Below are 24,359 nucleotides of genomic sequence, written 5' to 3'. Positions count from 1 at the left end.
TGTTTTTTCAGAGTGGTTGCATTACTTGACATTCCTACCAACAGTGCACGAGGAGGATTCCCTTTTCTACAAATTCTTGCTAACATTTATTTCTTATCGTTTTGATACTAGCCATTCTGACTGGTGTGGGGTTATGATCTCATTGTGGCTTTGATTTGCATTTCCCTGAAGATCAGTGATGTTGAGCAAGTTTTCATGTATCTGTTGGCCATTTGTAAATCTTTTTTGGAAAAATGTCTATTTAGGTCCTCTGCCCAGTTTTTAATTGTATTATTTTGGGGTGTTGAGTTCTGTGAGTTATTTATATATCTTGGTATTAACCTCTTATTGGTTATGTCATTTGCAAATATCTTCTTCCATTTGACAGGTTACCTTTTCATTTTGTTGATGATTTTCTTTGCTCTGCAATAACTTTTTGTCTTATGTAGTTGCAATTGTGTATTCTTGTTTGTTTCCCTGGCCTTGGGTGACATATCCAAAAAAATATTGCTAAGGTTGATGTCCAAAAGATTACTACTCTCTGTTTTAAGAGTTTTATGGTTTCAGGTCTCACATTTAGGTCTTTAATCCATTTTGGATTTATTTTTCTGTATAGTGCAAGATAAGCCTGGTTTCAATTTTTTACATGTAGTTGTTCAGTTTTCCCAACGACATTTATTGAAGAAACTTCGATATTGTATTGTATATTGTTGCCTCCTTTGTTGTAAGAGCACACTGACATTTTAAGAGTAGGTTTATTTCTGGGCTCTCAGTTCTATTCCAGTGATCTATGTTTCTGTTTTTAATGCCACTGCCTTACTGTTTTGGTTACTATAGATTTGTAGTATAGTTTGAACTCTGGGATTGTGATACCTCCAGCTTTGTTCTTCTTTCTCAAGATTTCTTTGGCTTTTAGTCTTTTGTGGTCTTATCTCTGAATAGTGTTTCAGGTTGTAACTTTGGTTAAGTGCATTCTAATTCTTTATATCCATAAACAATTCAAATGTGTAATATTAAGAGAAACTTTAATAATCAGATTTTACTTCGCCTCCCCCAGATCTTATCAGGGCCTTTTCTATTTTTAAATTCCTTGGGGAGGCATGGTAATTATATGTCTCAGAGGACTGAAATTAAAACCAGAAGGCAGTCTAAACAATTAAAATGTGGCTAGCAGGATGCACACACACAAATACACACACACACAAGAGATGATATAGGTGAAAGGGGCATGCAGGCATTATTTCCAGGGTGAATCTAAGACAGAGCTAGGAGTTTTAAATCAAAGCTTATAGCACAGAAAAGATTTGCTGTAGGTGAGATGATATTCAAAATATTTAGCAACTAGTATGGTACGTTTATAAACCAATCAGAATAGGCAGGAGGAAGACCTCGAATTCCTCTGCTGTGCCAGCCACCATCGAGTTTGTTATTGGATCTTGAAACATTCTGAGAGGCGGTAGAAAGCAACTACTTATCATCTCATATAGAAGTATTTCAACATTTAAACAATACAGTTGGGATGCCTGGGTGGCTCAGTTGGTTGGACGACTTCCTTCAGCTCAGGTCATGATCCCGAGTCCCGGGATCGAGTCCCACATCAGGCTCCCAGCTCCATGGGAAGTCTGCTTCTCCCTCTGACCTTCTCCTCGCTCATGCTCTCTCTCACTGTCTCTCTCTCAAATAAATAAATAAAATCTTTAAAAAAAAATAAACAATACAGTTGTACCGCTGTATCCTGGCTGAACATAAGACCATGTGTCCATATGGAGGGCTCAGGCTACAAAGAAGGAAATGGACCAATGGTGGTGAGTGAGATGTGGATTTTCATTTGAGTAGGAGGGAACAGGATTTGGACAGGAAGAAAACTTAAAGACAAGGTCTTAGGATCAGGCCCCTATCAGTGCGCCCAGAGTATTCATTTGATAACAAGAGAAGCAGCTTGTTCTAGCAGAAGATACATTTGACCTTATCGGACAGAATCTTGACTCTGCTGCTTACTCTTAGGTTACTTTGAACAAATTATCACACTTTCATGAGGTAGTTTCTTCAGCTGAAAAGTCTCTAATCACACCTGCATAGCATTTACCCCAGGGCAGCTCAAATGAGTAATAGTCATGAAAAAAACATTAAATTATGGAGACCCAAAAGATGGCAGAGAGGGATAGTCTTATTACCTTACGGTGGATGCTGCTCACTCTCCACCCCATTTTAAGAAATCATATTGGACTGACAGACCAAGGGGATATGGCCAATAATTTAATGGAGATGAGGCATATATTGAATTAGCCTAAGGTTTATTGATATATTGAAATTAGCCTAAGGTTTATTCCTAATTCTGCCACTCACTAGGTTGTGATACCTAGTTATGATACCAAGGTTATGATACCTTTGACAATATTTATTAATGCATCTAATATCTCCTGAGCTTGACTGTCACTATAGAAACATAGTGCTCCCCTTATAGGCCTTACAGTTTAGGAAGAGGGACAACAGATGCTTTTGGAGAGCTGAGTTCCCATCATCACTGATCTCCCTGGTACCCAGCACTGTTACATTGAGGGAGTCGTAGCTATGTGTACCACAGGCATTTTAATGTTTTTCCCAACATTTAAGATAAAGGTTTTCAAAATAAATAAATATAGGGGCGTCTGGGTGGCTCAGTGGGTTAAGCCTCTGCCTTCAGCTCAGGTCATGATCTCATGGTCCTGGGATCAAGTCCCACATTGGGCTCTCTGCTTGGCAGGGAGCTTGCTTCCCCCTTTCTCTGTCTGCCTCTCTGCCTACTTGTGATCTCTCTGTCAAATAAATAAATAAAATCTTTAAAAAAATAAGAAAGAAAGATGCACTGTAACTCAAGTTTGGAGGGAGACAGACAGCCCTCAGGTGATTTAAAAAAATGTCGTGAACTTCAGGCATTTGAAACCATCTTTCAAAACTGGGGAGGGGGGGCGCCTGGGTGGCTCAGTTGGTTGAGCAGCTGCCTTCGGCTCAGGTCGTGGTCCCGGCGTCCTGGGATCGGAGTCCCACATCGGGCTCCTTGCTCGGCGGGGAGCCTGCTTCTCCCTCTGCCTCTGCCTGCCATTCTGTATGCCTGTGCTCGCTCTCTCCCCCCTCTCTCTCTGATAAATAAATAAAATCTTTAAAAAAAAAAAAGAAAGAAAAAAACTGGGGAGGGATGTGGGAGGGGAGAGGGGCCTTCCATGTTCATAAAACCATGTGGACAAAGGAAGTTAATAGGTACTTTTGAAGTATAATGAATGAGTCCACTTGGATTGGAAAATATGGAAAGTGTAAAAACATCTTCAACAATAAGGTTTGGGAAGGCACTTAACACCTATCTAGTGCAGTGTTTTTCAAGGCTAGCAGTACTTACCTCTCACCAACCTACTCATCAGCGAATATCACTTGGGTGCTTATATTTTTCCAAACATCTTTTTCTTAGCAACCTATTTTTATGCTGAGGTAGTAGATTCATAAGAATGCATTAATCTTTCAGTTCATACTTAATGGTTCCTGAATACCTAAGATTGAATGCACATTTACAATCTCATACCATATTGCTTATAAGTTGAATTTTTCTTGAGAGCATCAAGTACTGGGTACCTGAGTGGCTCAGTGGGTTAAGCCTCTGCCTTAGGCTCAGGTTGTGATCTCAGGATCCTGGGATCAAGCCCCACATTGGGCTCTCTGCTTGGCAGGGAGCCTGCGTCCCCCGCTCCCTCTCTCTACCTGCCTCTCTGCCTACTTGTGATCTCTGTCAAATAAGTAAAATCTTTAAAAAAAAAAAAAAAGAGCATCAAGAACTAATTATTTAACAATAGGACTGTGCAATATAAAAAGAGCAACAAACATGTATTTAGTCATTTAATTAATTAGATCTCTTCCTTACACATTAGAAATGATTCTGTTCACTAAGAAGAAACTAAAAGCTATCTCTATACTTTTCTCCTGGTTTTTCTAATGTTCTGAGCAGGTTGACTATTTGGCTTTTTTTCTTTTTCTTGACAGTGTGTGAAGTTATTTGACAGGTAGTTTGTTATATCTGTCATATGAACTTGTTAGAATAGAATAGTAAGCATTCTACCGTTAGCTACCTTTTAAGTGCCACTATTCAAGATAACTGCATGACTTATTGAATAAGCAGTGTTTTATTTTTGCTTTTGTGGCAATAAATTCTACTGGAAGAAACATAATTGAGCATTTTCTTCATTCCTTTTAAATCCATTTTACTCTAAGGCCTATAAATATATATATATATTTATAGGCCACACACACACACACACACACACACTAAGTTGGTTTTTTTTCTTTTTCCAAGTAATAACAGTGAAAAACAAATGGTTCATTACCCTTACTATTGTAATATTAATCTAAGAAAGGAAGACAAAGTTGAGGATCTTGTATTAGAAACACTACTCTGACTTGCTTTTTTTGTGAGTACAATTCCTTTGGCATTATTTTAAAGTGTAGAAGTCATAGAGGAAAGATGACAAAGGGTGTTATTTTATTTTATTTTGTTTTATAAGCCATGAAAAAAAGAAATGGCTTTCTTTTGTGGCCACTTCCCTACCTGCTATCTTTGGATATAGGTATCTTAGTTTAGAGGAAGCTAGTTATAACAGAAAGATAGACCTGAATTCAAATCCTAACCCTACCACCATTGTGTCCTTGAACAAGTCTAATTAAGGTGCATATGCCTCTGTAGATATAACTGATTGGCTGTCTGTGCCCACTAAGGAAACATCAAGGTTGTTTTTGCTTTTTACTTCTCCATATACTCTCATCACAATTCTCAAAGGTATAAAAATCCATGACACCTGGGTGTCTCAGTTGGTTAAGCATCAAACTCTTGATTTTGGCTCAGATGATGATCTCAGGGTTGTGGGATTGAGCCTCATGTCAGGCTCTATGCTCACCAGGGAGTCTGCTTTGGATTCTCTCTGTCCCTCTCCCTTTGCCCCCCCAACACATTTTCTATCTCACTAAATTAATTAATTAATTAAAAAGAAAAGAAAAATCCACCAAAGAGCTGAAAATAATTTGAATTATCCCCCTTTTGGTCTGTTCCTTTTAGATACAAGGAGAAGGGCATGAAGTTAGTAATAGGCCATAAACATAAAAGGTTGCTCAACCTTATTAGTAATCAAGGCAAAGTAAATTGAGACCATTGCTAAAAATAAAAATATGATGATTCCAAATGTTGGCTAGAATTTAGATCAATTGAAAGAAACACTTTTTCCTGGTGGGCATATAAATCAGCACAGCCTCCTTGGAAAATAATTTGGCATTATCTTGTAAATGTTAAACTTTATTCGTGACCCTGCAGTTCCACTGCTTGGTATATATCCTGTGATGACACTCTTATAGATGTAGACCAAAAGATACATACAAGAATATTTATAGTGGTATGGTTGATATCACCAAAAATCGGGAACAATCTATATAAGTAGAATGAATAAAACTTTTTTTTTTTAAAAAGATTTTATTTATTTATTTGACAGACAGAGATCACAAGTAGGCAGAGAGACCGGCAGAGAAAGAGGAGGAAGCAGGCTCCCTGCTGAGCAGAGAGCCCAATGCGGGGCTTGATCCCAGGACCCTGGGATCATGATCTGAGCTGAAGGCAGAGGCTTTAATGCACTGAGCCACCCAGGCACCCCAATAAACTTTGATATATTCATATAATGTAGTCTTTTACCTCATTAAATGGATGTGATAAGTTGATGAATCTTGTTTGCGTAATACTTACTATTAAAAAAGCATATTGTGGGGCACCTGGGTGGCTCAGTGGGTTAAAGCCTCTACCTTCAGCTCAGGTCATGATCCCAGGGACCTGGGATCAAGCTTCACATTGGCCTCTCTGCTCAGAGGAGAGCCTGCTTCCCCCCTTCTCTCTTCCTGCCTCTCTGCCTACTTGTGATCTCTGTCAAATAAATAAAATCTTAAAAAAAAAAAAAAAAAACCATATTGGGAAGACTACATACATATGGTACAATTTTTAAAGCTCTTAAAACAATCAAAGCTGTTGGGTCCATGGTCAAAGGAGCAAGACTGATACAAAGCGAAGGTCAAGCAAAGCTTTATTTTGCACCAAGCATCGAGAATCAGACTGACCAGCCAGGGACGTCTCTTGCAAAGAGGCAATGACCCTCTGCCTTACAGACTAGCTTTTAAGGGCAAAGGCCATGTGGTTGGGCCTGGCCACGCACAGGTGGCCAATGAGATTGTAACACAGAGAAAGCTGCACAGCCCTGCTAGGTCACACGTAAGTGATGAATTGAATTACAGTTTACCCTATAGTAGATATTTGAACAAGCCTATCGCCTTGGTCAGACTGGGCACCCAAAAAGCACCCCAAAGAACGGGGCCCATACTCCTTGGTAGCTTGAAGACAGTATGCGCCCCCACTGATTGAATGCCTCCACCTGGCCTGACCCACCCTTGTATTTGCTTTGTTACCTGGGACTGGTTTCCGGGACTTGTTTTTAAGTAAGTTCCCTGAAGGGGGAGTGGGCGTGCAGGGTCAGGATGGAACTTCTCTGGCTAAATAGGCCCTTACAAAAACTAAATGATGTATTGTTTAAGAATATAGATGTAATTAAAAAGACAATGGAATTTAAAAATAATGAAAAGCGGTAGAACCAGTAAATAAAAATGAAATTCTAAAAAATATTCAAATAATACAAAAGAATACAGAAAAGGAGGAACGGGGAGTAAAAATAGAGGTGACAAAAAGAAAATAAATAGTGACATTATAGACCCAAATCTAACTGTTTCAAATTACATTAAATGTTTATGAACTAAACATTACAATTAAAAGGCAACAATTGTCACAGTAGATAAAGCAAGATGCAACTTTATTTTTTTAAAGATATATTTATTTATGTCAGAGAGAGAGAGAGAGAGCGTGGGAGAGTGGAGAGGCACAGAGGGAGAGAGAATCTCAAGGAGACTCTGCACTGAATACAGAACCCAGTGTAGGGCTGGATCTCACAATCCCAAGACCATGACCTGAGCTGAAACCGAGTCGTACACTCAACCAACTGGGCCACCCAGGCTTACCAAGATGCATCTGTATTTTGTTTATAAGAGACAGTCTTTAACATATAAAGAGATTGAAAAATATGTCTTGTAAGCTGCATACGTGTCTGTAGTATTTATATTAATATCAGATAAAGTAGGTTTAAAGACAGAAAGTCTTACTAGAAGATAAAGCAATCTTGAAAAAGAAGAATCAAGTTAGAGGATTTACAGTTCCTTCAAAACTTACTATAAAGTACAGTAATCAAGATAGTGTAGTCCTGGCATAGAGACTGACAAATAGATCAATGGAACAGAATAAAGAACCCAGAAGTAGACCTCACCTATACAATCATTTGATTTTTTACAAAGGAGCCAAGTAACCCAATGGGGAAAAGAAAGTCTTCAACAAATGGTCCTTAAAACTAGACATCCACGTGGAAAAAAAACGAACCTCCTACTCACACCATACACAAATATTTTTTAAGGATATATAAAACCATAAAGCTTTTATTTAAAAATATGGTAGAGGGGCACCTGGGTGGCTCAGTGGGTTGAGTCTCTGCCTTCAGCTGGGGTCATGATCTCAGGACCCTGGGATCGAGTCCCACACTGGGCTCTCTGCTCGGCGGGGAGCCTGCTTCCCCTCTCTCTCTGCCTGCCTCTGTGCCTACTTGTGATCTCTCTCTGTCAAATAAATAAATAAAATCTTCAAAAAAAGTTTAACAAAAATATGGTAGAGTAGGGGTGCCTGGGTGGCTCAGTCAGTTGAGCACCTGACTCTTGGTTTTGGCTCAGGTCATGATCTCAGCATCTTGGGATTAAGCCCCAATTCTGGCTCAGTGCTCTCTAGGGATTATGCTTCTCTTCCTCTCTCTCTCTGCTCCTGCCCCCATTCATGCATGCGCTCTCACTCTCTTTCTGTATCTCAGATAAATAAAATCTTTAAAAGAAGAAGAAGAAAACACCTTGGACAACATTTTAAAAATACAGTATTTTTGTGACTAAAGGGTAAGCGAAAGTTTCTGAGGACATGGAAAACAATAACCATTGGAGAAGAAAATTGCTAATTAAACTGTTGATAAGTATAAAGTGTTACAAGTGCTTTGGAAAAAGGCCTGGCAATTTCCTATGAAACTTTTCCTGCATCTATCCCATTACCCCAAAAGAAACAAAAACATTTCCACCAAAAACACACAAAAGAGGGCTCCTTGGTGGCTCAGTCAGTTAAGTCTCGAGCTTTTGGTTCTGGCTCAGGTCATTATGTTAGGTCCTGGTATCAAGACTCTGCATCAGACTCTGCTCTCAGCAGGGGGGTCTACTTGAGATTCTTTCCCTCTTCCTCTGCCCCTCCCCCCTGCTCCTGTGCACTCTCTCCCTTTAAAATAAATAATCTTTTTTTTTTTTAAATGAAGCATTGCCCATATAACAGCTTTATTCATAATAGACAAAAATTAAACACCCCAAGCCTGTGTATCAGTAGGAGATGAATAAACAAACTGTGGTGTATTCATACAATGGAATCCTCAGGAATAAAAAGGAATGAGCTCCTGTTAAATGCAACAACATGAGTGAATCTCAAAACATAATGCTGAGTAAAAGAAGCCTCGCACAAGAGTACATACCATATGATTCCATTTATATGAACAGTGGAATCATATGCTATGTGCTAACTTGGGGGGAAAAGTTGTGATAGAAACATCAGAACAATGGTTGCCTCTAGGGAGTGGGTGGTGCCAGATATTGACTGAGAAGAGGTACACGAAAAATTTCTGAAGTGATAGAAATGTTTTGCTTCTTGATAGAAGTTTTAGCTACACAGATATATACATTTTCAAAACTCACTGAATGGTGCACTTAAGATTTGTGCATTTCACTGTATGTAAATTTTACTATAAGAAGGAAAAACTGTAATACTGAATTCTAATTAATTATACACACTTAATGGCATGTGTGCTGATGACTGTAATGTAGTTTAAATTTTTTTTTAAGATTTTATTTATTTATTTGACAGAGAGATCACAAGTAGGCAGAGAGGCAGGCAGAGAGAGAGAGAGGAGGAAGTAGGCTCCCCACTGAGCGGAGATCCTGACGAGGGACTTGATCCCAGGATCCTGAGATCATGACCTGAGCCGAAGGCAGCGGCTTAACCCACTGAGCCACCCAGGCGCCCCTGTAACGTAGTTTAAAAAGCATCAAAAATATGATGGATTGATGGAAAAGCAAACATAAATTAATATGCAATACAGTAAGTATATAAATATTAATGGTAGAATACATATGGTGAATATACAGATTCACTATATGGTTTTTCAACCTTTTTATGTTTGAAATTTTTTTATAGTAGAGTGAGAACAAGAAAATTATAAACTTAAAATTCAAAATAGTAGTCACATCTTGGGAGAAGGATAAGAATGGGAGATGGGTAATAAGCACACAGGTGCAAAGGTTTCAGTACTAGTCTGGCTCTTTTTATTTTACGTGTTTGTTTGTTTGTTTTAAGACTTTATTTCTTTATTTTAGAGCAAGAATGCGAGCAGGGTGAGGCGCAGAGGGGGAAGGAGTATGAGGGGGAAAGAATCTCAAGCAGACTCCACGCTGAGCAGAGCCCAACACGGGGCTTGATCTCACAACCCTGAGATCATGACTGAGCCAAAGCCAAGAGTCAGATGCTTCACCCACTGAGCTACCCAGGTGCCCCAGTACTAATCTAGCTTTTCAGTACTAATCTATCTGTTCAGTGTTCACAGATACTGTATTATTGTATTATTGTACCTCTTAACTTAAATTTATCTTAAATATAACCTTTATATAGTTTTTCATACATTTAAAAGATACTAGAATACATCAGAAGTTGAGTTCAATTAACCAGTGATAGCAATAATGAAGCACTACTTGTTAAATGACATTCGAAGCAATCATTCCTCTATATTATAGTTCCTCTGGGCCTCAAAATCTAACATTCACATTTGTTTATCTGAATCTGTTCATTTTCTTTCTTGCAAACTTTCCAGGTTCCCACTCTAGAGACAATCAGTTCTTTTCCTTTTAACACCTTTCTTTTCAATCTCTAAAGGGGGTACTTCTGAACCTAAAATCTCCCCTACAGGCAAATAGTGTAGCGCACTATGACATTCCACCTGTCTTCTCTCTGTGGGTAGAATCTTTGCTGCGTTCTTCCCTTTATGGAAAATAATAGGCATGCCTGAAATCAATAACAAAAATAAAAGGAGAATAAAAGTTGTAGAGTTTAAAGTCATAGTAGCTGACCAGGAATGGGAGACAGAATGATATAGAGGTAAATGGTTTTGGTTCAATAAACTAAAAAATGTAGGTGGCTCAGTGGCAGATAGTACGCATACTGTTTGAAATTATTTTTGTCCTCCAGTTTTATGTTCGCCCAACAGAGCAAAGTGACCAAAAGCAAATATAAAATATCAGGGAACAAACTTAAGGAAAAACTTAGCACCTTAGTATTATTAATTCTCACACCTTTTCTCACTTTTCCTGTATGTCAGTATTTTTGTGTACATGAAAATCTGTGTAATAACTTTTAAGACCTAACCTAGGACAGGAAGGAGTAAATGATAGGCTTCTTCCATGTGCTGGGAGGCAGTATTTTATCAGTTTTAATTCTAGCTTCACCGTATGAGTTTTCCTGGGAAACTTACTTCGATCCTCTGTGAATTTCATCTGTAAAATCCATATTTCATTGAATCTAAATTGCCATGTTATAACACCCTAAATTATCTTATGTGCCACTAAGAAAAAAGAGATATTGCAATTAAACTATGATCCAGTGCTTTTTTATTGATTGAAGATATTTATGCTTAGTTCTGTGTATGTGTGTGTGAGAGAGAATCAGTGAGAAATAAAGTACTATCAGCCTTCTGAATTATTTTTTAAGATTTTATTTATTTATTTATTTATCTGTTTATTTTAGAGAGCACACAAGAATGGGCAGAGGGAGGAAAGAGAGAATCCCAAGCAGACTGTACACTAAGCTTGCAGCCCACTGGGCTGGGCTCAATCTCACGACCCCAAAATCATCACCCGAGCGGAAACCAAGAGTCAAATGCTTAACCAGCTCAGCCACCCAGGCATCCCTCAACCTTCTGAACTTATAAGTAATAAGTAGAACAATGTACTTGAAGTGTTGAGCAAGGAGCCTGGCACATTATAAACACTCAATAACTAGTAGCCTTTGTGTTGAGGACGATATTATTTGTGATTTGATCATGAGTGCTTTGTGAAGTGGTTCATTGTTTAGGTTCTTTGGGGACCAGAATTATTAATACAACATCTTGGTGAGATTTATTGGTGGCAATCAGAATGCCCACTCATTTTGAATCTGAAGTAGCATAACAGTGGCATAACATTTTTAGTTGGTTTTCAGAGGTAATTATTTTAACTATTAGCAGTTAGTTATCAATGAAATTTGTTGGCTATTGTTGAAGTTTCCTCCAGAAATAAATTCTACTGATACATATCAACCTTCCCTGTTGGTTGAAGTTGCTCTTTATAGAGAGAATTTGTTCAAGTGCACAAGATGAGGGGCACCTATGTGACTCAGTCAGTTAAGCATCTGCCTTCGGCTCAGATCAGGATCCCAGGGTCCTGGGATCAGAGCCCTTCATCAGGCTTCCTGCTCAGCAGGGAGTCTGCTTTTCTCTCTCCATTCCCCGTGCCCATGTTCCCTCTTGCTGTTTCTCTGTCAAATAAATAAAATCTTTTTAAAAGCTTAGTAAAATTGCTTTGTTGACACTATATGAGACCTCAGGTTTTAAATTATTTTTTTTTTTTATCATTTTCCTTTCTATGCAGGAGGCAGACAGTGGGGAGGAGGAATGCCGGTCACAGCCCCGGAGGTATGTTTGTTCATTGTATTCTATAGCATTTCTGTAGTTAATGTTTTTTCTCTAATTCTTAGTCTTGTCAGATTAGCTTACCTTGGTTTTCCAGGAAGATTAATTGGTTTCTTAAAAAGGGGTTATTTTAAGAATCCAGTCACTGACTCAGATTTAAAATGGTTAATTGCGGGACGCCTGGGTGGCTCAGTTGGTTAAGCAGCTGCCTTCGGCTCAGGTCATGATCCCAGGGTCCTGGGATCGAGTCCCACATGGGGCTCCTTGCTCAGCGGGGAGCCAGCTTCTCCCTCTGCCTCTGCCTGCCATTCTGTCTGCCTGTGCTCACTCTCTCTCCCTCTGATAAATAAATAAAATCTTAATAAATAAATAAATAAAATGGTTAATTGCATTATGTTGTACACATGACACAAAGATAATGTTGTATGTCAATTATTCGTCCATACATACATACATATAATGGTAGATTGCTTTAAGAAAGTGCAGGTATGCCAATACTGGTCCAATTTTTACTCAAATCTTGAGTAACTATCTTGATTAATAAAAAAGTAAATTTTCATTACCTTTTATGAAAATATCAACTGAACATTTCAGCCTTCAGTTTTGTACTTAGATTTGTCATTCATTTGGATAGATATTTAAATTCTTCTAGGGGGCGCCTGGGTGGCTCAGTGGGTTAAGCCTCTGCCTTCAGCTCAGGTCATGATCCCAGGGGCCTGGGATCGAGTCCCACATGGGGCTCTCTGCTCAGCAGGGAGCCTGCTTCTCCTCATCTCTCTCTCTGTCTGTCTCTCTGCCTATTTGTGATCTCTCTCTCTGTCAAATAAATAAATAAAATATTTAAAAAAAAAAAAAAAAAATTCTTCTAGATTGGTCAATATTTCACTTCCTAAATACAAAAGGTATAGTGAATGACTTACCCAATCCTTTATATACAAGGACTACTCACAGAGTGGTGGGTATATTGTTAAAAGGGTACCAATACTTGCTGCTGTTAAAAGAAAAAGATTATGAGAGATATTTAAGAAGTATATAAATATTTTTGTTATCTCATTTAAATGGCTTTATAAATCAACTCTTTTCCCCAAGAAACAGTTCTGGTAAGTTCAGGATGGTCATTTAAATGCTACCAAACTTGTGTCCTCCAAACTCAATCACATGAGCCATTCTGTATGATGCAGAGGAAGTATACAGTAAGCATGCTCAAAGTGGAGAACCTGGCTAGAAGGAATGCTCCTTAATGATAACTTATCAGGTGTTTGTTGCTGTATACCACTCTTGCAAACTATACGTTTTTATAAAAATCATTCCTTTTCATCGTAACTGAGGCTCAATTTATTGACAGTATTTTTTCCTGTCTTCGTTAGCATGAAAATTTGACTTGAAACTTTATTTCTCACTATCTATTGGGGAAGATCTGAGAGTGAAGTGTCATCTTTTGCATAGGGCTAAGAGAAAGAAACACAGAAAAAATTTTAGCTGAATGATTACCAGAGACATCATAACCTTATTCCCATTAGAATGAAAAGAGGATTCCAAAGGATTCTGAATTTTTTACTAGGCCAGATGTAAAGATCGTTGGGTTAATTTCAAGCTTTATGTATTGACTTGGTATCTACTGGGATAATTGTTGTTCCAAATATTACATAATGAGGCAATGCAGGTTTACTCTCATTAACAGTCCTGAATTGTCAAGCCATTAAGAACCATTAAGACCACTGTTTTTAAAATTGTTGACAGTAAATTATTAATATGAATAGCAGAGGGTTTTTGTAGGCTTCTTCTGTTTACAAGAAAAGGATCATTTATACAAAGAAGGAATGAAGAAAAACCTGGTAGTACCCTTTTTTAAAAATCAAACTTTACTTGCCTGTTGTAATTTCTTACATTCGATATGTTTCCCAGGCTATTTCTAAATCTAATTGCTTTAGTCTGACTCAAAGCAAAGAAACTTCTTTTAAGTCCAGTTGAATACCCCTTGTTGCTAGATGGTATATAAGATGTTGATTTTTTGTGTGCTTGTCTACTACAGATTATTCTGGCGTTCCCTATCACTTACCAAAGAATAAACCAGCACTGAGTTAGCATCATTTCACTGAGCATGCCTGAACTCATCTTTTCAGTTTGAGGGTTCAATTGTGGTTTATAGTAGAGAATTGAGTAGAATAGAGTAAACAGCATATTATTAAAACTAATACCAATTCCACATAATAAAAAAGATATTTTATTAATTATCTCTTATTTTACCCAAATGCCATTTATTGGGAAAGTCTTAAAAGTAATCATTTAATATAATTAGCCCAAACTATGAAATCTTTAAAAACCGATGTTCAGGGGCGCCTGGGTGGCTCAGTGGGTTAAAGCCTCTGCCTTCGGCTCAGGTCATGATCTCAGAGTCCTGGGATCGAGCCCCACATCGTGCTCTCTGCTCAAGCAGGGAGCCTGCTTTCTCCTCTTTCTCTGCCTGCCTCTCTGCCTACTTGTGATCTCTGTCTGTCAAATAAATAAATAAATAAATAATCTTTTTTTTTTTTTTAAGATTTTATTTATTTATTTGACAGAGAGAGATCACAAGTAGGCAGAGAGGCAGGCAGAGAGAGAGAGGAGGAAGCAGGCTCCCTGCTGAGCAGAGAGCCCGATGCGGGACTCGATCCCAGGACCCTGAGATCACGACCTGAGCCGAAGGCAGCGGCTCAACCCACTGAGCCACCCAGGCGCCCCTAATCTTAAAAAAAAAAAAAAAAAAAAAAAAAAAGATGTTCACAGGCAACAACAAAAATAGATAAATTAGTCTACATGAAAATTTTTGTAAATCATATAGCTGATTAGGGGTCAATGTCCAGAATATATAAAGAACTCTTACAACTCAAGTACAATAGAAAAAGAACAACCTGTCTTATTCAGCTCAGACTTCTATAAAAAATACTCACAGACCGATTAGCTTAAACAACAGGTGTTTATTTCTTACAATTCTGGAGGCAAGGAAATCCAAGATCAATGTGCTGGCAGATTTGGTTCCTGGTCAGAGCTTTCTTCCTGGCTTTCAGAGAGGTGTGTTCTTGCTGTGGCCTCCTGTGGCTGTGTGAGAGAGGACATGCTGGTTTCTTCCTTATACGTAGACATGAACCCTGTCATGGGAGCCTGTAACATCATCATGACATCATCTAACCCTTATTTCCTCCCCAAGGATCCCATCTCTAAATACCATCAGGGGTTAGGGCTTCAAGATATGGATTAGCGAGGTACACAAACATTCAGTTCATAACATTCCACCCTGTGCCTCCAACTCCTGTCCTTCTCACATAAAAAATCTATTCATTCCATCCCAGTAGCCCCAAAAGTCTTAACTCATTTGACCATGAAGTCCAAAGTCTCATCTAAATGTCTCATCGAAATCATGGGGCACCTGGGTGGCTCAGTCAGTTAAGCATGATCAGCTCAGATCATGATCCCAGGGTCCTGGGTGAGCCCCATATCAGGCTTCCCGCTCAGTGGGGAGTCTGTTTCTCCCTCTCCCACTTCCCCTCCCCCTGCTTGTGCTCTCCCACCTCTCTCTCAAATAAATAAAATCTTTTTTAAAAATCTCATCTACATCAGATACAGGTGAGATTAGAGACAGAATTTCTCTCAAGCTATGAACCTCTGAAACCAGATAAGTTATGCACTTCAAGACACAGTGGTAAGATAAGCTTAGGAAAACATTCCCATTCCAAAAGGGAAATAAGAAAGAAAGAAGAGGTGACAGTTAATCCAAAACTTAGCAAGGCAAATTCCATTAGATCTTAAGGCTCAGTAATAATGCTCTTTGGTTTGATACTCTGCACTGGGAACCCACTGGGATGGTTGTCCTGCCACCACTGGATTGGTAGTGTCATCTCCGCAGCTCAGCAAGGCAGCCCTGCACCTTTGGCTCCCTTGAAGTGCTACCCATCTGGCATTCTGCAAGGGCCCATCTACCTGGTATTCTGTTGGGCAGCAGAACCAGTGTAAAGGTAAACTTGCCCTCAGCCCTTGCACTCTGGGCCTATAGTTGGAGTAGCAGTCCTAATGATCTCTGAATCTCCTTTGGGGTCCTTCTTTCCTTTTCTTGAATGATAATGTATGTTCACAGCCTTCATTCTGTCTTATTTTCTTTGGTTCCTCCAATTCCAGCTGGCAGTGTTTCTGCTAGTATAAATCCCATCTCTATTCCTAGCTTCTGTGGAGATGGCTGTAGAGAGGTCTGTGGTTCACACCCACTTTAATCACCACACCCTTGGTGTTTTCTTCTGAACATGCTTTCTTATTTTTTACAATATAGACCCGAGAATTTTCCAGATCTCTAAGTTCTGTTTCATTTTGCTTAACAGCTACTTCTTCAATTCATTTCTCTCTTCTCATGTTTTACTGTTTACAGTTGGAAGGAAGTAAGCTGTTCCTTCAATGCTTTGCTTAAAAATCTAAGTTCTATATCTAATTTCCTCACTCACAATTTATGCTTTTCACAAGACTAGAAATGAACCTAATTCAGCTAAGTTCTTTCCTACTTTATAACAAGTATTGCCTTTTCTCCATTATCCAATAACCTGTTTCTTATTTCTGAGACCTCAGTGGAATGGACTTTACTGTCCATATTTCTGTCAACATCCTGTTCATAATTATGATGTATTCTTTAAGAAGATTGAGGGTCTTTTCTCTAGCCCTCCTCTTTTCTTTCTGAGCTCTCACCAGAATTGCCAATTAACACTCCCTTCATGACAGTCTTACCTTTTTCAAGCATGTACCTCAAAATTCTTCCAGCTTCTAGTCATTACCCAATTCCAAAACCACTGCTACATTTTTAGGTATTCAATATAGCAACACCCCACTTCTCAGTACCAAAATCTACAGTTGAGTTTTCCAGAGAAAATAGGAAATATATAGATAGATTTAGTATAAGGAGTTGGTTCACCCAATTATGGAAGCTGGGAAGTCCCCAAGATCTACAAGTTGGAGACCCTGGAGAGGTGATGGTCTAACTTCCAGTCTGAGCCTGAGTCTGATCAGGAAAAGACTGATGTATTAGCTCAAAGACAGACAAAAGGAGCAAATTCTTCCTTGCTCAGCCTTTTGTTCTATTCAGGCCTTCACTGGAATGGTGAAGCCTACCCACATTGGGAAAGGCCATCTGTTTTACTCAGTCTACTGATTTAAATGTTAATCTCACCCAGAGACCCCCCCAGAGTAATGTTTAACCAAATTTCTGGTTAAAATCTGTGGCCCCATCAAGTTGACACATAAAATTAACCTTTGAACAACTCAATTTAAAAAAATGAGTGAAGAGCATTTCTCCAAAGAAGGTACACAAATGACCAATAAATATATGAAAAGATGTTCAATATCACTAATCATTAGGGAAATGCAAATCAAAACTACAGTGGGATATATCACCATACTCATCAGGATGGCCACTGTCCAGAAAACAGAAAATAAGTATTGGTGAGGATGTGGAGAAAATGAAACCCTTATTCATTGTCGGTAAGAATGTAAAATGGTACAGTATAGCAGGTCCTCAAAAAACTAAAAATCTAATTACTATATGCTCCAGCAATTCCACTTCTGGCTATATACCCAAAAGAATCAAAAGCAGGATTTTGAGAAATTTGTACATGCATGTTCATAGCAACATTATTAACAATAACCAAAAGATGGAAGCAACCCAAGTGTCCACTGGCAAGTAAATGGATGAATAAATATGATATAGCCATATAATGGAGTATAACTCAGCTTTAAAAAAGGAAGGAAATTATGACAAATGTTGCATGGATAAACCTTGAGGACATTATGCTAAGTGAAATAAGCCAGTCACCGAATAATACATATTGTATGTTTCCACTTACATGAGATACCTACTATAGTCAGAGTCTCAGAGACAGAAAATAGAATGTTGATTGCCAGGGCTGGGGGAAGAAGAGAGTGGAGGTATTGTTTAATGGATACAGAGTTAAAGTTTTGGAAGAGAAAAAAGTTCTAGAGATGGATGGTGGTGATAGTTGCTCAACAGTGGGAATGTATTTAATGTACACTTACAAATAGCTAAGATGGCAAATTTTATTTTATGTACATGTTACTATAGTTAAAAAATGAGGTAGGGGCTCCTGGGTGGCTCAGTCGTTAGGCATCTGCCTTTGCCTTGGATCATGATCCCGGGATTGAGCCCTGCATCAGGCTCCCTGGTCAGGAGGGAGTCTGCTTCTCCCTCTCCCACTCCCCCTGCTTACATTCCCCGTCTCTCTCTCTCTCTCTCTCTCTGTGTCAAATAACAAAATCTTTAAAAAAAAATACAATGTATTCATGCTACACTGGCCCCTTTTTATGACAATTCTGGCAATACTTTGTCTTTCTCAAAAGATAATCATGAAAAGATAACATGATCACAGAGCTAAAAACCAGGTTGTATATTATTTTTGGTAAAAAAGATAAACAGAGGACACTCAATGCCAGTCTTCCTTGTACATGTTTATGAAGGCACTGCTTTGCTGATTGTGTGTTGACCCACTTTGCTTAATTGGGAACAAGCAGGAAGGTGAGTATAAAACTAAACCATACAGCAACCAATAATCAACAATTTGACCTATAAATGGCTCTCTCATATGAGTTAACTAATAAAATTATGAGACCATAAATAAAAATGAACAAAAGAAATATCACTGAAACCTTTGAAATCCTAAAACATCTTTTCTAAGGTGAGTAGTTGTGGACTTTAGATCTAAATTTAGAAAATAAGTATTTTAATTATAGTAGAGCTCTTCCATTCCTGTGTGTACCAACTTAAGCTAAAAATTGTATAAAGTAAAGAGTAAAGAAATGACCTTTAGGAAATTATTTGTAAGGTCAGAAATTTATAGTATTGTACAATAATATGGCTTCAGAGATCCAGAAATTGTGCTATTTTTTAAAAAGGCAAATGAATATTTAAGCCATTCAGGATAGTTTTTATATTTTCCCCAGCCAATTCAAGGAATACATATAATATTTGTTACCAATTTTTGTTTATTTGTTAAAAAATTTTTTCTTTTTTTTCCCCAAGAATTCTGTTTTATTGACTTCAGAAGTGTAAACACCGTGAGTGAATTCTACAGGTTGACTTTAAGGGAATAGAATGGTGGTCTATAAAGAAGGTGACTTTTTAAATTTTATTGTAGTTGACATACAATATTATATTACTTTCAGCTGTACAACATTGTAATATATATATTACAAAGTCATGTACTATCTGTCACCATACAAGTTGTTACAGTATTATTATCTCTTTTCCCTTTACTGTCTGTACATTGCATCCTGTGACTTATTTTATAACTGGAAGTCTGTTTCCCTTATTTCACCCATCCCCGCAGTCCCTCCCCTTTGGCAACCAATAGATTGTTCCCTGTATCTATGAGTCTGTTTCTCTTTTGTTGTTTGGTCATTTCGTTTTTTAGATTCCACATATAAGTGAAATCATACAGTATTTATCTTGCTCCAGCTTATATCACTCAGTATAATTCTCCCTGGGTTCATCCATGACACGGAAAGCAAGATTTCATTCTTCTTTATGGCTGAGTTTACATATTCCACTGTGTGTATCTGTGTGTGTATATACATATATCCGTGCATACTTATATGTAGACTTATATCTTCTTTACCCAGTCATCTGTTGTTTGACACTTAGTTTCCTTCCATATCTTGGCTATTTTGAATAATGCTGCAGTAAACATAGGGATGTATGTATCTTTTTGAATTCATGTTTTTGTATTTTTTCAGATAAATACCCAGAAGTGGAATTGCTGGATCATATGGTAGTTCTATTTTCAATTTTTTGAGGAACCTCTGTACTATTTTCCATAGTGGCTATACTGCTTTGCATTCCCACCAACACTGCACAAATACCTTTTCTGCACATCTTTACTAATACCTGTTATTCCTGGTCTTTGGATACTAGCCATTCTGACAGGTGTGAGGTGATACCTCATTGTGATTTTGATTTGCATTTCCCTGATGATGAGTGATGTTGAGTATCTTTTCATATATTTGTTGTTTGTTAGCCATCTATGTGTCTTCTTTGGAAAAATGTCTATTCAGGTCCTTTGCCCATTTTTAAATTGAATTTTTTTTTTATGTATATTGGATATTAACCCCTTATTGGTTATGTCATTTGCAAATATCTTCTCCCATTCAGTAAGTTGCCTTTTATTTTGTTAATGTTTTCCTTCCCTGTGCAAAAACTTTTTGGTTTGATACAGTCTCGTTTGTTTATTTTTGCTTTTGCTGCCCCATCTAAGGAGACAGATCTGAAAAAATGTTGCTGACACCAGTGTTCAAGAGCTTACTACCTATGTTTTCTTCCAGGAGTTTTAAGTTTTCAGGTCTCACATTTAGGTGTTCAATCCATTTTGAGTGTATTTTTGTATATGGTGTAAAAATTGGTCCAATTTCATTCTTTCATCCAGTTTCCCCAATACTATTTATTAAAGAGACTGCCCTTTTTTCAATTGCATATTAATGCCTCCTTTGTCAAAATTAATTGTATAATTGTGGGTTTATTTCTGGGCTCTATACTATTCCATTGAACTGTGTCTGTTTTTATGTTGGTATCATTACTGTTTTGGTTACATACCTTTGTAGTATAGTTTGAAATTAGGGAGTGTTCTACCTCAGCTTTGTTCTTTCTCAAGATTGCTTTGGCTATTCAGAGCCTTTTGTGGTTCCATACAAATTTTAGGATTACTTGTTCTAGTTCTGTGAAAATTTCCTGTTGGTATTTTGATAGAAATTATGTTGAATCTGTAGATTGCTTTGAGTGGTATGGACATCTTAATCTTAATTCTTCCAGTCCATGAGCATAGTTTATTTTTCCACTTATTTGTGTCAACTTTAATTTCTTTCATCAATATTTTTGAGAGTATAGGTCTTTTACCTCCTTGGCTACATATATTCCTAGATATCTTATTCTTATTAATATGATTGTAAATGGGATTGTTTTCTTAATTTCACTTTCTGATAGCTCATTATTAGTGTATCGAAATGGAACAGATTTATGTATACCAAATTCATATCTGGCAATTTATTGAATTAATTTGTTCTAATAAATTTTATTGGAGTCTTTAGGGTTTTCTCTATATAGTACCATTTAAATTGCAAATAGTGACAGTTTTACCTCTTCCTTTCCAATTTGGATGTCTTTTGTTCCTTTTTCTTGTCTGATCACTGTGTCTAATACTGTGTTGAATCATAGTGGCAAGAGTGGGCATTCTTGTCTTATTCCTGATCTTAGAGGAAAAGCTTCCCGCTTTTCACCATTGGATATGATGGTAGCTGTGGGTTTGTCATATGTGGCCTTTATTGTGTTGAAGTATGTTTCCTCTATACCCACTTTGTTAAGAGTTTTATCATAAATAGATATTGAAATTTATCAAATGCTTTTTTGGCATTTATTGACATGATTATCTGATTTATATCCTCCTTTTTGTTAATGTGGTGTATCATATTGATTGATTTGTGAATTTTTTTTAAAGATTTTATTTATTCATCTGACAGAGAGAGATCACAAGTAGGCAGAGAGGCAGGCGGTGAGAGATGAAGGGAAGCAGGCTCCCTGCTGAGCAGAGAGCCCGATGTGGGACTCCATCTCACCACCCTGGGATCATGACCTGAGCTGAAGGCAGAGATTTTAACCCACTGAACCACCAAGGCGTCCCTGATTTGTGGATATTATGCCATCATAATAAATGCCATCATAATAAATGCCATCAGAATAAATCCCACTTGGTTATGGCATATGATTTTTTTAACGTATTGTTGAATTCAATTTGCTAATATTTTGTTGGGGATTTTTGCATCTGTATTCATCAGGGTTATTGGCTTGTAATTTTCTTTTTTTGTGGTGTCTTTGGATTTTGGTATTAGGGTAATGCTGGTCTTATAGAATGATTTTGGAAGCATTTCTTCCTCTTTAGTTTTTGAACTAGTTTGAGAAGGATAGGTGTTAACTCTTCCATAAATGTTTGGTAGAATTCACCTGTAAAGTTGTCTGGTGCTGGACTTTTGTTTATTGGGAATTCTTTAATTACAGGTTCAATTTCATTACTAGTAATTAGTCTATTCAGATTTTCTATTTCTTCTTGATTCAGTCTTGAAAGATTGTTTCTAGGGATTTATCTATTTTTCTAGGTGTCCCATTTATTGTCATATAATTATTTGTACTAGTCTCTTATTCTTTGTATTTCTGTGGTATCAGTTGTAACTTCTCTTTCATTTCTGATTTTATTTATTTGGGTCCTCTCTTTTTTTCTTGATGAGTCTGACTAAAAGTTCTTCAGCTTTGTTTCTTTTTTCAAAGAATTACCTCCTACTAATATTGATGTTTTCTATTTTTTACTTTAGTCTCTATGTCATTTATTTTCACTCTGATCTTTATTATTTCCTTCCTTAAACTAACTTTGGGCTTTCTCTAGTCCTTTAGGTATGATGTTACATTGCTGTCTTGAGATTTTTTTGTTTCTTAAGGTGAACCTATATCACTCTCACCCTCCTTTTGAGAACTACCTTTGCTTTGTTCCATAGATTTTTGGACTGTTGTGGTTTTTTTGAAAGATTTTATTTTATTTATTTGACAGAGAGACTTAGAGAGGGAACACAATCAAGGGGAGTGGGAGAAAGAGAAGTAGGTTTCCTGCTGAGCAGGGACCCTGGGACCATGACCTGAGCTAAAGACGGCTGAGCCACCCAGGTGCCCCTGGACTGTTGTGATTTTATTTTTCATTTGTCTCTAAGTATTTTTTTTATTTTTTCTTGATTTCTTCATTGACCCATTGGGTGTTTAATAGAATGTTGTTCAGCCTTTATGTGTTTTATGTTTTTCCCAGTTTTCTTCTTGCAATTGATTTCTAGTGTCATAGTGCCGTGGTTGGAAAAAAATGTGTGATATGATTTCAGTCTTCTTGAATTCACTGAGACTTGTTTTGTGACCTAAGGTGATTTATTCTGGAGCATATTCCATGTGAACTTGAAAAAAAAATCTATTCTGTTTTAGATGGAATATTCTGCAGATATTTATGAATTTCATCTGGTCTAATGTGTGATTTAAGGCCAATGTTCTTGTTGATTTTCTGCCTGGGTGATCTAGCCATTGATGAAAGTAAGGTGTTAAAGTCCCCAACTACTATAGTATTACTATCATTTTCTTCTTTTATGTCTGTTAATATTTGCTTTATTTATTTAGGTGCTCCTATGTTGGGTGTCCTTTTCCATTGGGAATTGGTGACTTTCCTTAGTGTTATGTTTTCCTTTCTCTTCATTTTTTTTTTGTATTTGGTCTGTGGTTACCATGAGATTCATATGTAACATCCTACATATATAGCAGCCTATTTTAAGTCAATGATTGCTTCAATTCAAACACATTCTAAAAGCACTACATTGTTACTTCTTCCCCATGTTTTATGTTTTTTTAATAGAATTTTTTTTTTTTTAGTAAAGTTTTTTTTCTTTTTTTTTTTTTAAGATTTTACTTATTTGACAGTTTGACAGACAGAGACACAGGAAGAGAGGGAACATAAGCAGGGTAGTGGGAGAGGGAGAAGAATGCTGACCCCTAAGTAGGGAGCCTGAGGAAGGAGTGATCCCAGGACCCTGGGATCATGACCTGAGCCAAAGGCAGATGCTTAACGACTGAGCCACCCAGGCTCCCCATGTCTTATGCTTTTGAAATCGTATTTTTATATCTTATTATTTTGTGTATTCTTTGACTAATTATTGTAGAACTGGCCAGTTTCACTAATTTTGTGTTTTAACCTTCATGCTAGTTATGTGTGTGTAGGTGGTTGATCCACCACCTTTCCTATATGTTTACTTTTACCAGTGAGATTTTTTTTTCTTTCGTAATTTTCTTAGTTCTAATTATATACTTTTGTTGTCCATTTAAAGAAGTTCCTTTAATATTTATTATAGGGCCAATTTTGTGTTGATGAACTCCTTTGTCTTCTGCTTTTCTGGGAAATTCTCTATCTCTTCTTTAATTTTGAGTGATAACCTTGTTGGATGAGTATTCTTGGTTGGAAGTTTTTTCCTTTTAGCATTTTTTAAAATTTTTATTTATTTATGTATTTATTTGACACAGAGAGAGAGAGAGATCACAAGTAGGCAGAGAGGCAGGCAGAGGAGGAGGGGGCGGAGCAGGCCCCCCGCTGAGCAGGGAGCCCAATGTGGGGCTCAATCCCAGGACCCTGAGCTCATGACCTGAGCTGAAGGCAGAGGCTTTACCCACTGAGCCATCCAGGCGCCCCTCCTTTTGACATTTTGAATATATTATGCTACTCTATTCTGGCCTGTAAAATTTCTGCTGACAAATCAACTGATAGTCTTATGGGAGTTCCTGTTTTTTTCTTGCTGCTTTTAAGATTCTCTCTTTATCTTTAACTGATGACACTTTGATATTAATATGTGTTGGTATGGGTCTCTTTGGGTTCATCTTACTGGGGACTCTTTTTGCTTCCTCTACTT

General features: G+C 37.5%; 1 protein-coding gene across 3 annotated transcripts in view; it reads left to right on the top strand.

The window, feature by feature from the left end:
* The window catches only part of SSH2 (slingshot protein phosphatase 2), a 248,908-nt gene that overhangs the window by 86,017 nt on the left and 138,532 nt on the right, over window positions 1–24,359 (top strand). For all 3 annotated transcript variants that reach the window (XM_004746924.3, XM_004746927.3, XM_045070260.1), the window contains one exon: window positions 11,824–11,867. In XM_004746924.3, coding sequence (XP_004746981.1) covers window positions 11,824–11,867 — 44 coding nt within the window. The remainder of the gene's footprint in view (window positions 1–11,823; window positions 11,868–24,359) is intronic.

The sequence above is a fragment of the Mustela putorius genome, unplaced genomic scaffold, assembly GCF_011764305.1.
Source record: "Mustela putorius furo isolate JIRA1106 unplaced genomic scaffold, ASM1176430v1.1 tig00003962_pilon_pilon_pilon, whole genome shotgun sequence".
Classification (NCBI taxonomy): Eukaryota; Metazoa; Chordata; class Mammalia; order Carnivora; family Mustelidae; genus Mustela; species Mustela putorius.
This window is presented reverse-complemented; position numbering and strand designations above follow the sequence as displayed.